The sequence below is a fragment of the Megalobrama amblycephala genome, linkage group LG4 (genome assembly GCF_018812025.1).
Source record: "Megalobrama amblycephala isolate DHTTF-2021 linkage group LG4, ASM1881202v1, whole genome shotgun sequence".
Taxonomy (NCBI): Eukaryota; Metazoa; Chordata; class Actinopteri; order Cypriniformes; family Xenocyprididae; genus Megalobrama; species Megalobrama amblycephala.
Window position 1 is genome coordinate 35548760 of NC_063047.1, and position 14985 is coordinate 35563744.

The following is a 14985-nucleotide window of genomic DNA, read 5'->3' on the forward strand; positions in this document are numbered from 1 at the left end:
TTGTAATCTAAGACTATTAGTTTAGTCTTTTTTTAGTTTTTGTTTTATTGTTTTAGTTTTCATTAGCTATTGGATTGTTTTTAGCTTTTAATAAAATTCTAATTTATTTAAAGGGTTAATAAATTAAAATTCTGTCATTAATTACTCACCCTCATGTTGTTCCAAACTCATAACACTTTCATTCATCTTCAGAAACACAAATGAAGGCATTTTAATGAATATTTTAAAGGATTAGTCCACTTTTAAATAAACTTTTCCTGATAATTTACTCACCCCCATGTCATCCAAGATGTCCATGTCTTTCTTTCTTCAGTCGAAAAGAAATTAAAGTTTTTAATGAAAACATTCCAGGATCCCAGATGAGAAATAAGGGTCTTATCTAGTGAAACCATCGCTCATTTTCTGAATAAAATTGAAAATTATATACGTTTTAACCAGAAATGCTCATCTTGAACTAGCTCTCTTCTTCTTCTCCTCTATTAGAATTCCAGCAGTGTAGACACTGCTAAGTGTATTACTGCCCTCCACAGGTCAAAGTTTGAACTAATTTTTATATGCAATATGCTAGTTCAATAGTATATAACAATTAGTTCAAACTTTGACCTGTGGAGGGCAGTAATACGCTTAGCAGCTTAGCTAGTTCAAGATGAGCATTTCTGGTTAAAACTTATAATTTTCATTTTTTTTTTCAGAAAATGAGCGATGGTTTCACTAGATAAGTGAATAATTTTTATTTCTCATCTGGGATCATGTTGAACAATTTGAAGCTGCAGTGAAACTAATTTTGACCTTCAACTGTTTGGTACCCATTGAAGTCTACTATAAGGAGAATAATCCTGGAATGTTTTCATCAAAAACTTTCATTTCTTTTCGACTGAAGAAAGAAAGACATGGACATCTTGGATGACATGGGGGTGATTAAATTATCAGCAAAAGTTTATTTTAAAGTGAACTAATCCTTTAATGTCTGTCCCTCCATTGACAGTCTACAAAAGTACCTTTTTGTCACTTCAAAAAGTTCCTAAAGTGATTGATTGAAACGAATTCATATGAATTGAGCGGTTTAGTCCAAATTTTCTGTAGAGACACAATATCTTTATATGATTTAAAGGGGGGGTCTAATGCTATTTCATGTATTCTGACTTATTTACACTGTTAAAGAGTTGCATTCTCATGCTAAACATAGCCAGAGTTTTAAAACACGAGTTGGACGTATGACGGAGTATTTCTGTGCCAAATCCACTACTTCCGGTTTCGGGGCAGGATTTTGAGAGTTTTTTTGAGTGTGTCCTGTATGACGTCAAAAGAGAACGGAATTTCTTGTATAGGCACTACTCCCTGATAACCGTGCACACACACATCACCCAGAACAAGAGCAAGAGCACGCCCATCAACGCTCTTCGTTCGGGTTACGGAAGCCGAGAGATTTTTCAACAATGGCTGCGTCCTAATTCAGCAGCTGCACCCTTTGAAGGCTGCATACATCATCGAGGCAGTCTCATTTAAGAAAAATAACCGTTTGATTACAACGTAAGAAATAAATTACAGTATTTTACACCTCACAATGAATATCAGTCAATTTTATTACGGTTACTTTTCTTAAATTTGAAAATTTTTACTTTTCTAAATCCTTGATTGAAGTATTTAGCCTTCAAATGCGACCTCCGAAATGAGAAAACAAAGGAGTGTGTTTTTGGTTGTGAGGAAAGATTACCTTTTTCAGCTTCCCAAAGAACCCAGGGTTAAGGGAACAGAGGATGAAGTTTGTTTTTCCGGGGCAGCAACGGAGTTGGGCATGTATGTTTGTTTGTTCCCGGGAATTCGGTGATGAATAACTTTGTAAACAAGTCCCAGTTTGGCGCTGGATTTGCAGATCGGGGGCGGTGAGTAAAGCTGCATCAGATGCCTGTGTTTTATTGGCAATCGGCACGCAAGTGCATATAATGTAAACAACACAAACGTTTTTGTTCCTTTTTTATTTATAATGAAGTCGCAGCTAGCATGCGGTCTCTACACAGAAGCTGCGCCCACTCGTGACTCTTTAGCTCCGCCCACAGCACTAACGGCAGACACGCCTCCAGGATCTCGACTTTTTTCTGAAAGACTCAGTTTAGTGCATCCATCTTTTATAAATATGACAAAACTAAAGAATTTTGTTATTTTGAATTGTTACTCTGTATGTACTCAAGATTAACATGAGATTAGCAGAAACTGTGTGTGATACCCCCCTTTAATAGGTTTCATTTTATTCACACATAAACATTGATCAATGCGCACACATTAGTTGTGGTTAACAGAAGCTCAAGCATGCTAGAACCAATAAGGTTCATGAAGGTTTGTTCTCGCACATCAAGCCGTTACGATTGAGCTTCTGTTTTATGTTCGCTGATCAATGTTTATAAGTGAATAAAAGCCTAAATTAAATCAGTTCATTGATCGAGTCTCTTCAGAAAATTTGGACTAAACTGCTCAATTCATCTGGATTCGTTTTACGATCTCTTTATGAACTTTGGTGGTAGTTGCGTAGACTGTCAATGGAGGGACTGAAATCTCTCAGATTCCATTTAAAATATTATTTGTGTTCCGAAGTCTTAACAGGTTTGGAACGACATGAGGCTAAGTAAATGAAGAGAGAATTTTCATTTTTGGGTGAACTAACCCTTTAACATTTAGCAAGAGTTGTTTTTATTTATATATGTTAAAAAACTCATTAAAAATGTACAGTAGTGTTTAAAAGTGATGTCCGGGGGGTATATTTGCTTTTAATGACCTTACAATTTCAATGAAACCATCAAAATATGAGAAAAATATTTTATATATTTTTTAATAGTTTAAATATAAGGAAAGAACGAAACACTAAACTTGATTAAGGTATTTATTTGACAAAATTAATTGGCAAAACAACAGTAACAGATTTTATTTTACTATACAAAAAGCTCACAGGAAAAAGAATACACTGACTGCAATATAATCAGTTATTAATATTTCATTTGTTCTCTCTTGTTTTTGCATGTGTTTGTAATTTCTTTGTATGACAGCCTGGCCAATAATTATGACCGCACAATTTGCCATGTTTCATTGTGTTATCAAGCACAACTACAGTATATGCTTACAAAATCTTTAACAAAATTTTAATAAAATTTGAAAAAAGGTTGAAGATTTTTCTGGTTCAGGTTCAATTTTTCTAGACTGGGCATCAAATTTGGGCATTACTGTAGTAGTCTAAATGTTTTCCATTTCTAAATTAACTTCTTTTTTTTGTAGAGGTTTTTAATGCAAAATTGTCACTGTCCTGCATGCGACTGTAACAGAAGAGTCCCATTTAAAGGCTCAAATTCTTGTGTACTTCAAGTAGTTTGACCTGCTAGTAGTTTGGTGTAATATTGGTGTAATATTTTAATATTTCATAAAAAAAGCAGTTTAAAATATATATATTACAACAACATTTGTCTGCCAAAGTCAATTTAATGCAAACAATTTTGAGGGAAGAAAACTGTAAAACATGAAATCACAGATATGACCCCTGTAAACTTGTGAGACTGTGTGTCAAGGTCATTAAGATAAAAATATCAGATTATTAGACCTCTAGATATGAAGGTTAGTTTAGGTTGTCATGTCAAATGGAATGAGTTTTTACCTTAACAAATATTATAGAAAATAGAAGCATGAAACAGAAGTGTGAGATTTGTGTTTCTGTAAGAACAGTGAACCTGAAATAAAAGCGTTAAGGTCACATTATCTAGCAGGATTTCTCTTTGAATCAGATCGTGTCTTGTAGTTCTGAAACCTCACAGTTGTCGGTATGGCCGAACAATGTTTGTAGAAAATTATTGTATTCTCTCTTACATTTGCGAAATCATAACTTGTTCCATGAAAGTTTCCATCATAGCTTCTTCTCTTTATTAGGGTTCATTTGATAAGGAAGTAACAGGGCAAGGAGCTATATTCCTCCTCATCTGGCTTTTATCTCAGTGTGTCCATCTCCCGCCCTCTCCCACCTCCAGTGAGTGGGGCTCCGCTGCACTGCAGGTGGAGAATGAAAATATGAGGGTTGCGTAGAGGATCCAGACAGCTGATGGTGCCAGATAAGAGCTCACTCAGGGAGGTAAAGGACTCTAGCCAGCCCTCATTAATGAGGCTGCTCTGGATCTAACAACATTAGCAGGCCTGTTCATCATTTCTGTGAGCAGTTGTTGTATTACATGAATTGGGAATCACAATGCACTTTCAAACTGCTGAAGCTGCCCTAAGCAGGCACTATGCAGTGTTACCAGATTTTTGCCTAGATATGTTCATACCTGAGATAGAGATTGGAATCACAGGGAATGATGTTGAATGATGCATGGATTTTATTCCACTTGCACTTATTTGGATGTAAGTGTTATGGTAGGTTAAGAGTGGCATAGAAAAGCCAGGAAATAGCTGAGTAGCATTGCAAATGTTTTGGCACAAACACACAGTGTTTGTCTCTTGCTTGTTGTGGCACATTTTATTTTCATGTATGTATTGGTGGGGTACTCTTGAAAAAAATACAGTTCAATTTGTATTATATTTGTTATAGGCAATACAAGAGGCTGACATTGTTTAAATAACAGTTTATAAACCTGTCAGGAGTTGATGGGGTGGACAGTAAATGGTGACATATTACTGGCTGACAGAAATCAAATTCCATAAAAATGAAATTGAAAACACCCTAAAGCCTCTGTGCTGCCAAATAGACAGCTTATTTTAAAGTTCTCACAAGAGGGAAGAAAACTTGCCAGAGCAGTTTGTTGCAGTTTATTTTGAAAAAGAGAGGCAGAAATAAAGCAATCTAGGAGGTCAACCACAACTTACACTGGCCATTTTTTCTCCCTCCTGGACTAGAGGTTCATATTGTCACATGAGCAGAGTGTGTTTTCAGTGATATGAGATAAATGTGTCATACAGTGTGCAGTAGAACTCAAGACCTGGTTTAGGATCATCACTGTTTGTGTCCCATATACTGTATCTGGCGTGTCTATGTATATTATTTAACACAATGTGTTTTACACAATTATTTAAATACATTGTGTATGCAAATTAGCTGGGCCAACATAAAAATACACTTCTGTTAAAAAATTAGGGTAAAACAGTAATATTGTGGAACATTATTACAAATTATTATTAAAGGTGCCATCGAACGTTTTTTTACAAGATGTAATATAAGTCTAAGGTGTCTGTGAAGTTTCAGCTCAAAATACCCCATAGATTTTTTTTTTAATTAATTTTTTTAACTTCCTATTTTGGGGCATAATTAGAAATGCGCCGATTCAGGCTGCGGCCCCTTTAATTGCTCGCGCTCTCCTCTCTAGCATTGCATAAACAAAGTTCACACAGCTAATATAACCCTCAAAATGGATCTTTACAAAGTGTTCGTCATGCATGCTGCATGCATACATCGGATTATGTGAGTATTGTATTTATTTGGATGTTTACATTTGATTCTGAATGAGTTTGAGGCTATGCTCTGTGGCTAATGGGCTAATGCTAAACTGTTGGAGAGATTTATAAAGAATTAAGCTGTGTTTGTGCATTATACAGACTGCAAGTGTTTAATAATGAAAATAACGACGGCTCTTGTCTCCGTGAATACAGTAAGAAACGATGGCAACTTTAACCACATTTAACAGTACATTAGCAACATGCTAACGAAACATTTAGAAAGACAGTTTACAAATATCACTAAAAATATCATGTTATCATGAATCATGTCAGTTATTATCGCTCCATCTGCCATTTCGCTATTGTTCTTGCTTGCTTACCTAGTCTGATGATTCAGCTGTGCACAGATCCAGACGTTAATACTGGCTGCCCTTGTGTAATGTCTTGAACATGAGCTGGCATATGCAAATATTGGGCTCGTACATATTAACCCTTTCGCACGTAAGTTTCAAATATTCTGTCTGACCCCCCAGCGTGAGTTTTTTAAGGCGACTGTTATTTAGAACGTATCACTTTATGGTTTCCATGGTGACGTGTCATTGCTTGTTACGTAACGTGACACACCGCAGCACTGTATGAATGATGATCTGCTTTCATTTAATTTTTCCTTTTTTATTCAAAATATTCACAAATTTGTTAACTATAGCATGAAATATCTAATATTCCGATTGCCAAATATGTGCAAGTGGATGTGTTTTGCTGTTTAAACACCTTTATAACGATCATGTTAGATGAGCCATATGAGCGATGGCCTGTGAATTTATCCACTTCTCCCGAAATACATGAAAGTAAGTGTGCCGGTGAACTGGGGAAGAATAGAGTAAGCTTTTAAGTTACTTTCACAATGTGTATCTGATATGAATTAAATGTGTTGTCAAGTTATAATGGAAAGGGTTGTTATTTCCGCTTCTATAGACATCACTGTGTATTTTACAAACTCTAAATATATAAATATATATAGTACTCATGTGCATTTAATGTCTGAAACCTGAAATGAACATTATTTGGTTGAAAACACTGCATATATGTGATATATGAAAAGCGCTGCGCGCGTCCGTCTTTGGTTTAGCGCCAGTTAAAGCGTGCACGCATATTTGAATTTGGCAGTTGATCACGTAATACACTGAACGTTCTAATCACACCGGTGTGATCGTACGCTCCTGGGGCCAGCCAAGACTGATCACACCGGTGTGATCGTACGCGTCAAAGGGTTAATGATCCCGACTGTTACATTACATGTCATTTCCATGTACTGAACTCTTGTTATTCAACTATGCCAAGGTAAATTCAATTTTTAATTCTAGGGCACCTTTAAATCTACATCTATTTTAATATATTTTAAAATGTGATTAATTCCAGTGAATTTTCAGCAGCCATTACTCCAGTCTTCAGTAGAGTTGGGTATCATTTCAATTTTGGCAATTCCAAATCTTATCAATTCCCGGTTTTGATTCCAATATGGTAAAAAAAAAAAAAAAAATGAAGTCAAACATTTAGAAATCAAACATATTTATTCCCTGTCTTTTTGCAAAACATTCTGTTGCAGCTAAGTAACATGAACAAAAATCAGTAGACTAAAGAACAACTAACTAATATAGACTATCTAATATAAATTTCAAACTTTATTAAAGACAAGTATACAGTCAGTAATACAATAAGAGCAAATTAGCAATAGCACAAATAAATACAACTGAACAAATTTCAGAAATTAAAATCAAATGTAAAATAACACTGCATATTTTCTTTTTATAAATAAAATATAGATTAATCCTTATTAAAGTTACAAAATGTATTCAGTTAAGATCAGTGAGTGATTTTCTGTTTCTTTTGTTCTTTGATTAACAGTAATGACAGACGGCAGCAGGTTTATTAGGCCGCTGTCACTTCCTATACTGTTACACAGTTACTGTTAATGCATTTTCTTTCTCAACTGTTTACATTCATTTAAGACAATGTTTACAAGGATATTTTGACAAAATTTTGTGTGTATATGAAAACAATTTCACGTCTTCTTGCATTTGAATGGTTTAAAACCACATTAAAATGCACACACAGCAATTGAAAGTGGAATCTTTTAATTTTCTAACAAGTTTCTGATTCCTGACTTTAAGTATCCAATTCCAGAATTGGAATAGATTTTCAATCCTCAAACCTAGTCTAATATTCTAATATACTGATTTGCTGCTCAAGAAACAATTAGTCTAATATTATCAATGTTGAAAACAGTTGTGCTGCTTAATATTTTTGTGGAAATTTTCGTGATACATTTTTTTTTCAGGATTCTTTGCAGAAAGTGCATCCTTGCTGAATAAATAAAAATATTATTTCTTTTTAAAAAATCTTATTGACACCAAACTTTAGAACAGTAGTGCGATGTTTTTATTTTTAGCTTGATTAGAACTAAAAAAAAAAAAAAAATAGCAATTCGTATGATGCTATTTTGTTGCCAAGTGAACTGACTCGTGTTGTATTCATATTGCTTAACATTGCTCCATTCATTGTCGCTACATTTTATTACTTTATTGGAGAGTAGAGTTTAGACAAGCTCTATTCAATCTTGTTTCCCAAGTTGTTCAATATGCTGTTCTTTGTATGCGCTAACCTTGACATATTTTACACATTTGAAAATTGATGTAAAACATTCATGAGCAGTTATGTAATGTGAATGTCTGCACCTGCAACTTTTAAAAAGTGATCTTGTGTCTTTTGATTCTTGACTGTTCATACCATCAGACTCTTACTGTGTTGACGTTCTTTTTTCCCCACCTTCCCCAAAATCAAATCCCTTTTGAAAAAGATGCCCAGTGGAAATGGCCGCCTGTCCAGCCATAATGTGCCCCCTCAGTACCGCACACACTCCTACTATTCATCTTACCTGAGTCAGGGGATCGACACGGCTGCATGTGTCCCACCCAGCACTTGCTCTGAGCCCAAAGCAGCAGGTCAGTCCCACACACACACGCACACACACATGCTCTTAGGGCCATAAACTTTTATCCAGAGATTATCAACAGTGTGAGCAAGTACATCTGAGGGAGGTTCATACTCTGAGTCAAGGGCGCTGTAAAATTTATAAAAATAAATAAATTCAAAGGTAAAACTTTTATGAGCATCATTTGTTCTGGTGACTTCAGATTTAAAGAGACAAGGACCATGTGCTAAGCGCTTTAGTCTTAGAACATATAGAATTCATAAATTGTATTATAAATTAAAATTTCTTGTGCCTTTCACTCTGCAAAGCTATAGAGCAATAAACTAGAACTGTCTAAAATTATGTATTTTTTTTAGAAACAATTTATGGCTTATTGTGCACCATTCTGAACTAATTTAGAGAGTTGAAGGGCATTTTAGCACTCACCGTCAGTGTGAGTATGATTATGGCGTTTCTGTGATCCACCATTCCCGTATACCTCTTAGCTTGCCACCTGCCCTGGCTGTTAATGATTTTTACATGCTGATTTCCAGTGGTTTCAACATGAGGGTACCTGTCACCCCCACTATCACTGCAGGGGGTGTTATGTTCCATTACAACACAAAACACTCCAAGTTGGGTGGTCCAATCTCCAAAACACCCATACTCAGAGCCCAGCATTGAAGGGTCTGTGATCTATTATTTGTTTCCTGTACCTACTATTTATATGATTCCTTAATGCATGGGTTTTGTGGTCTGTGGAAAATTTTTTAACTCATTTAAAGAAATTGAGGTAACACTCTAGTATGGGGATCAATTCTCACTTTTAACTAGTTGCTAGTTGCATATTGAATATGAATGACTACTTTCATATTGCATATGAAACTGGGCTAATCAACTACTACACAATTGACCGTTTGCAAAGACCCGCCCCCTTTAGTTACTGTTGCTACTGTGCGTCCGACAAGCCATGCTGCTCTCGTCCACCGACGTTAATCTACTAACTCCCCTGATTGCTTTGTCGGACAAAACGGCAGATTCGGCGTTATAATTGGCTAGATCGCCTGTCAATCCAACTCCTGGCGAAGGGGTCAATTACAACTTGAACAAAATTTCATTCAAGACTCAAGTTGTTCAAATCCTTTGGTTAGGGAAGATGACTAGATGACACTCAGTGACCATCCAGACTGGCGTGGCCTGAGTTTGATTTGGTGTGCACTCCCTCTTCAGTCAGATCCCTAAACATCTCATAGTGTTATATTGTGTCATTTTCACAACTTCTACAATAAGACCTGATTAGCTGTTCCCAGCATTGTCGTGTAACTGTAGAGGACTTTGAGGTATTACTGCTTGTACTGTCATGAGAGATTAAAAAAGAGGCTCAGTAAATGACCAGCATTCAAGTTTAATTATTTTCAAAGTAGCTTTACAGTAAGACACAATGGCGCCTGGTTTTCACATGGCTTGTCTCTTGAGTCCTCTGTACTCTCTCTGTGGCTCCAGTGCTTGTGCGGCATGTATTTATTTTCCCTAGCGCTGGGGTAATCAGTTGGCCAAATATGAGGCCAAATAACCTTCAGGAGTGCGACGCTGTCCTTTCCGAGCGGCCCCCACAGCTGTCTTTGGAAAATTGCCTCTGGGGTTAGTGAGCGGGAACAAGTTAAGATTTACAAACAATGATGAAGCTTGTCATGCGTCTTTCTCCATCCGTCACGAGCGGCGGCCTGCCGGGGCGTCGAAGTGTTCTTCATAAAGCTCAGCTCGCTGTGAAATACGCCCCTGTGCGCTCTTTACTGCTGGGAGCTCGTCAGCAGCGCTCCGCCATAAATTGCCTGGGCCGGAGGTGACACTGCACTCCATCACCCGGCAGGGCAGCCTTACCTCCGCCCGCATCCGCCCCCACCCGCGGAAGCCGCCCAGCCCGTGAGATGATGTGCCCGCTGTGAGTTATGTAGGAATTTCAGTGTTATACGAGACAGTCTATGGGTTTTACCATTTTCTCTCCTGCTCTGTTTTTTCTTTTTGTCACTGTTTATTATCGGAGGATTCAAAGTTAGTTTTGTTTGCAGTCTGAGCCAAGTTTACAGTTTTGGAGAAAGTGGATAGGGGGCTTTCTGTTTGCCTGCAACCATCACTAAAGAGAATAGGGCTGGGCAATATGGCCAAAAAAAAAAATCATATCTCTGTATTTTTTGGGCTGTATGGCAATATATACACTATATGTATTTTCTACTTTTTCTATTTGGATAAAAGAAAAAAGTTATTTCACATCCTGCCCAATGTTGTCATCCTATAAACAATGTTCATAATGGAGGCTATGAAAACAAATATAGCGAATGTAACCATGCAGGCTATGCTATATGTGCAAAAAAGGGGTTAAAACCACATTACATTCTAACATTGTAACAACAACATTACAATCTAAAAACAAAAATAATGCTTTTTAAAGCAGAAGTTAAATTCACTAAACTAAAAATTAAAATAAATAAAAACAAAAGCACAGACTAAATGTTAACTGGTAAGAGCAACACACATTCACTCATCTAAACTTAATAAATTTAGCCCACATTTGATTACCCCATTATGTCACCAAAATACACTTACTTTTAGGTTTAAAATTCTACATATGGCTCATTTAATTTCCAACAACAAATATTTTAGCAAAATGTATATTTTCATCAGAATTATTGTGCTCCTATTCTGTTGCACGCTGTCTTTTTGGCACGCGTACATGGCAGCGCCCGTTCACTTAAGTCTGTGAAGTTTAGTGGGAGACTCTTTTAGGCTCGTCCCAGCTTCCGTGACCCCAGGTAACATCACTGATGATGTGTCCAGGTTGCATCGAGTCGATGTATGTTACAAACAAGGCTCGTCCACTGACAGCAAAATGGAAATATTTGCATGACCCTCTAATATTTAAAGATGAAAAATATACGTTTCACAGGTATCCACATCTCAAATGCATTAAACGGCACAAGTAATTGTCTGAGCATCTGAAAGGGCAAGCCGCTTTGAACTATAGGCATTATATATTTTATGAGTTATTTTGAAGCCTTTTATATAAAGCATGTCTCATGTTTAGGACAAATTGGATTATGCACTTTCCCCACAGCAGCTTACTCTGTGCCCTCTGCTATTTTTCAGATGCGCTTGTAATATCAAACTACTGTATCCTACAAACTCGTTATACTGCCCTGCCCTAGAACAGAATCTGTGGCTTACATAATAAAATATTGTAAAGATTTTCTAAATCTTTCTAGATCTACTTTTTCTAAAAGTAACACATTTTATTATATATAAATATAAATATATATAAATATATTAGGCCTGTCAATCGATTAAAAATTTTGCTGTGAAAGTATTAAATATTTCAATTCAAATGAATCAATGCAGGGTTTTTCCTGGGTCAAAAATGGTCTTCGGTGGTGACAGACATGGTCATCCACACAAACAGTAAAAAGTGCCCTACCCACGTGATCTGCGAGCCCGTTTCTGACAATAAAGTACCCGTCACTCTCACTGTAATTCTTTCTTGCCCTCTTTGCAAAAAAAAAAAAAAAAAAGCTTTGTAAGAGAAGATGCTTTTTTGCTAAACCTGAAAAGTATTTAAAGGTCCCGTTCTTCGTGATCCCATGTTTCAAACTTTAGTTAGTGTGTAATGTTGTTGTTAGAGTATAAATAAAATCTGTAAAATTTTAAAGCTCAAAGTTCAATGCCAAGCGAGATATTTTATTTAACAGAAGTCGCCTACATCGAACGGCCAGTTTGGACTACATCCCTCTACTTCCTTCTTTAATGACGTCACTAAAACAGTTTTTTGACTAACCTCCGCCCACAGGAATACACAAGAGTTGCGTTTGTAGAGTGTGTTTGTCGCCATGTCGTCGAAACGCAGTTATTTTCATCCCGCAGTCCAATCACCGGGTCTGATTCCGGCTCAAATTGATAGGGTAAAATTAAAGACATGTTTACAATAACACTGAGCGCGTGCATCTCCACGTTATGGTAAGAGGCGTGACTTTTCCGGGCAAGGAGCGCTCAGAGCTGTCGAATCACAACACAAGAACCGCTGGCACAATCAGAACTCGTTACGTATTTCTGAAGGAGGGACTTCATAGAACAAGGAAGTCATCAGTCCGTTTTTATGACCGTGGAAACAGCGGTATACAGATAAGTAAATTATGTGAAAAATACTGTTTTTTTTTTTACACGCGAAACATGAACACATGTTATATTGCACACTATAAACACAATCAAAGCTTCAAAAAACCACGAAAAACGGGACCTTTAAAATGTAGCATTTAGAAGTTATATTAACTAATAACTACTATACTAAGAGCTTGCTTTGTTCTGGTTTCATCTCACTCCAGTCTAAACTAACTGATTTTATAGGTAGGCCTAATTTACTACACATTGTCATTTAAATAACCTGAAAATATTGTGGATTATTAAGGCTAATTTTACTAACCACTCTTGCTAAATGGGGTAAGCACACTTATGTTCTCATTTCAGAGTTGTTCGAGTAAATGATTCATTATAGACCGTGTGGACAGATCAGTTGTTGTCATGATTCATTAAAATGAATCTGTTCAAATTAGTCATTCGGTCACGAATTGGACATTAGCGGACGTTGACGCGTTGCGTGCGAATCGCGACTGTTATTAGGACATCGCAAAAGATTTGTCAACACAGAAAACACTTCACCACTAGATAGGATTTTCTTTTTGTTTACTGAAAGTGTGGTTTATGTCAGCTGCATGTGTGGGATGCCTGTCAGAGAAGATGAGGTGACGTTCTTTTGAGCACTATTCACACCTAGCGGTTATTCAGGAAAAACGTTCTCCGAATGCGCCTCGTGAAACATGGATTCGGACCTTACGAACTTTTAGCATTGTGTCAGTTGATTTAGATTATTATGTGTGAGGTAGAAAGAGTGCAAAGACGGTGCTTACTTTGAAGACAGAGAGAGCTCGCGCACACGAGGGAGGAGCTCTGCTCGTTCTGTCCGTCAGCGCAGCAGTCGTCTCCCTCCTTCATTTTACAGTCGAATGGTGGCTAGAATGGCTCCAGGTTCAAAGGTCAATACGGAATGGATTAATCTGCGTTATTTTTTTTTACGCATTATTTTTTTCTCAGATTAATTAATCGAAATTAACGCGTTATTTTGACAGCCCTAATATATATATGATAGATAGATACTCTAAAGAAAACAGTACCAAATTAAGGTTCTTTTGGCTTGTAACAATAGCAGAACCCTTTTTTATAATATTTTGTTGCTTCTATTTGGGTTTTACATAAAAACAAAAAAAAACAGCATGGGGTCATGTCAAAGGTCCTTTAAGTTTTTATTGACATGGCAAATTGTAGAAAAAATGACAGTGCAAACAACAGTTGTTAGCTGAATACATTAATAAACAACAAATGACATTGAACATGACATAGATGTAATGAAGACTAAGTTCCAGTGAAATATCTTCACAATCCTCTATGATGACTTTATGTCCTTCATAATGTGTATATTCTGAATGACAGTTTCTTTCTGCAGATGATGAGGTTGTGGGACGTGACAGTTAAGAGTTACAGTGTGTCTCCTCCATTTGTTTACATAAAAACATTATGTTTACGAAGGCCAAAATTAGCAATAATGGACAGTATTGACAGTATTGAGCTCTTTACCATGTTAAAAAAAATAAGTGATAGAGTCATGGGATAGCTTTAATGTTTTTGTGACTGGGTATGTATAAAGTAATAATTAAAAAAAATCTAACATGGATAATAAATTCAATATCTTTGTTAAAATGTATAGACATTTAAAAAAAGAAATAATTTACCTGTTGAGAGTGTGTTGACGGTCTGTGTTGTATAGCTAAGCTCCAGGGGCCGTATTCACAAAACATTTTATCTTACCACTAAGAGTTCTCCTAAATAGCAGTAAAAGTTCTTAGTTAGGAATTTTCTCTTAAAACCTATTCACAAAGCTGCTGAGACAAACTTTTACTAAGGAATAGACAGAAGTCTTAAGCTAAGAGTAAGGGCGGGGTTGACATCGTTGCTATGGAGTAAACACACAGTGATTGGCTGATGGGGAGGAGTCAGCGATTTAATCATAGAAATATTGTAGAATGAGGTTTCATGTTACCATATTAAAATAAAGGCTTAAAATACAAATGTTGCCCTATTCAAATAAATTTGTTTTAATAAAAATGTTGCCATAGTTAAAATAAAATGTTGCCATAAAGGTTTTAAAATGTAGACTAAGTGTCACTAATTAAACTAGTATATACAGTTAATTGTGGACTGCCTCTTGGATGTCTTCATCTCAAGAGAATGCAGAATTCAAGTGACAAATTATGTTTTATAAAAAAAGTTTGGGAGAAATACATTCAAACGGTCTATCTAATCAGCTTGAGAGGAGGAATATATACACAGACGAGAGCCAACTCGCCTATAGTTACTTCAACAGTTTTCTACATCCCTCCGCCACCCCGCTCCTCACTCTCAGCTGGGGATACAGGGAGAACTTTGGGTTTGGGCTAAATTCCAAGCTCGGAGCCCTCGATCCCCTTGGACAGCACACCAAATACGCTTTTATATATATATATTTATATATA

General features: G+C 36.5%; 1 protein-coding gene across 4 annotated transcripts in view; it reads left to right on the plus strand.

Annotated features, from left to right (window-relative positions):
• dmrt1 (doublesex and mab-3 related transcription factor 1) overlaps positions 1–14985 on the plus strand; it is a 64139-nt gene that overhangs the window by 9261 nt on the left and 39893 nt on the right. For 3 of the 4 annotated variants that reach the window (XM_048189087.1, XM_048189088.1, XM_048189086.1), the window contains exon 4: positions 8261–8405. The exons of the other annotated variant lie outside the window; for it this stretch is intronic. In XM_048189087.1, coding sequence (XP_048045044.1) covers positions 8261–8405 — 145 coding nt within the window. The remainder of the gene's footprint in view (positions 1–8260; positions 8406–14985) is intronic. 4 annotated transcript variants of the gene reach the window in all.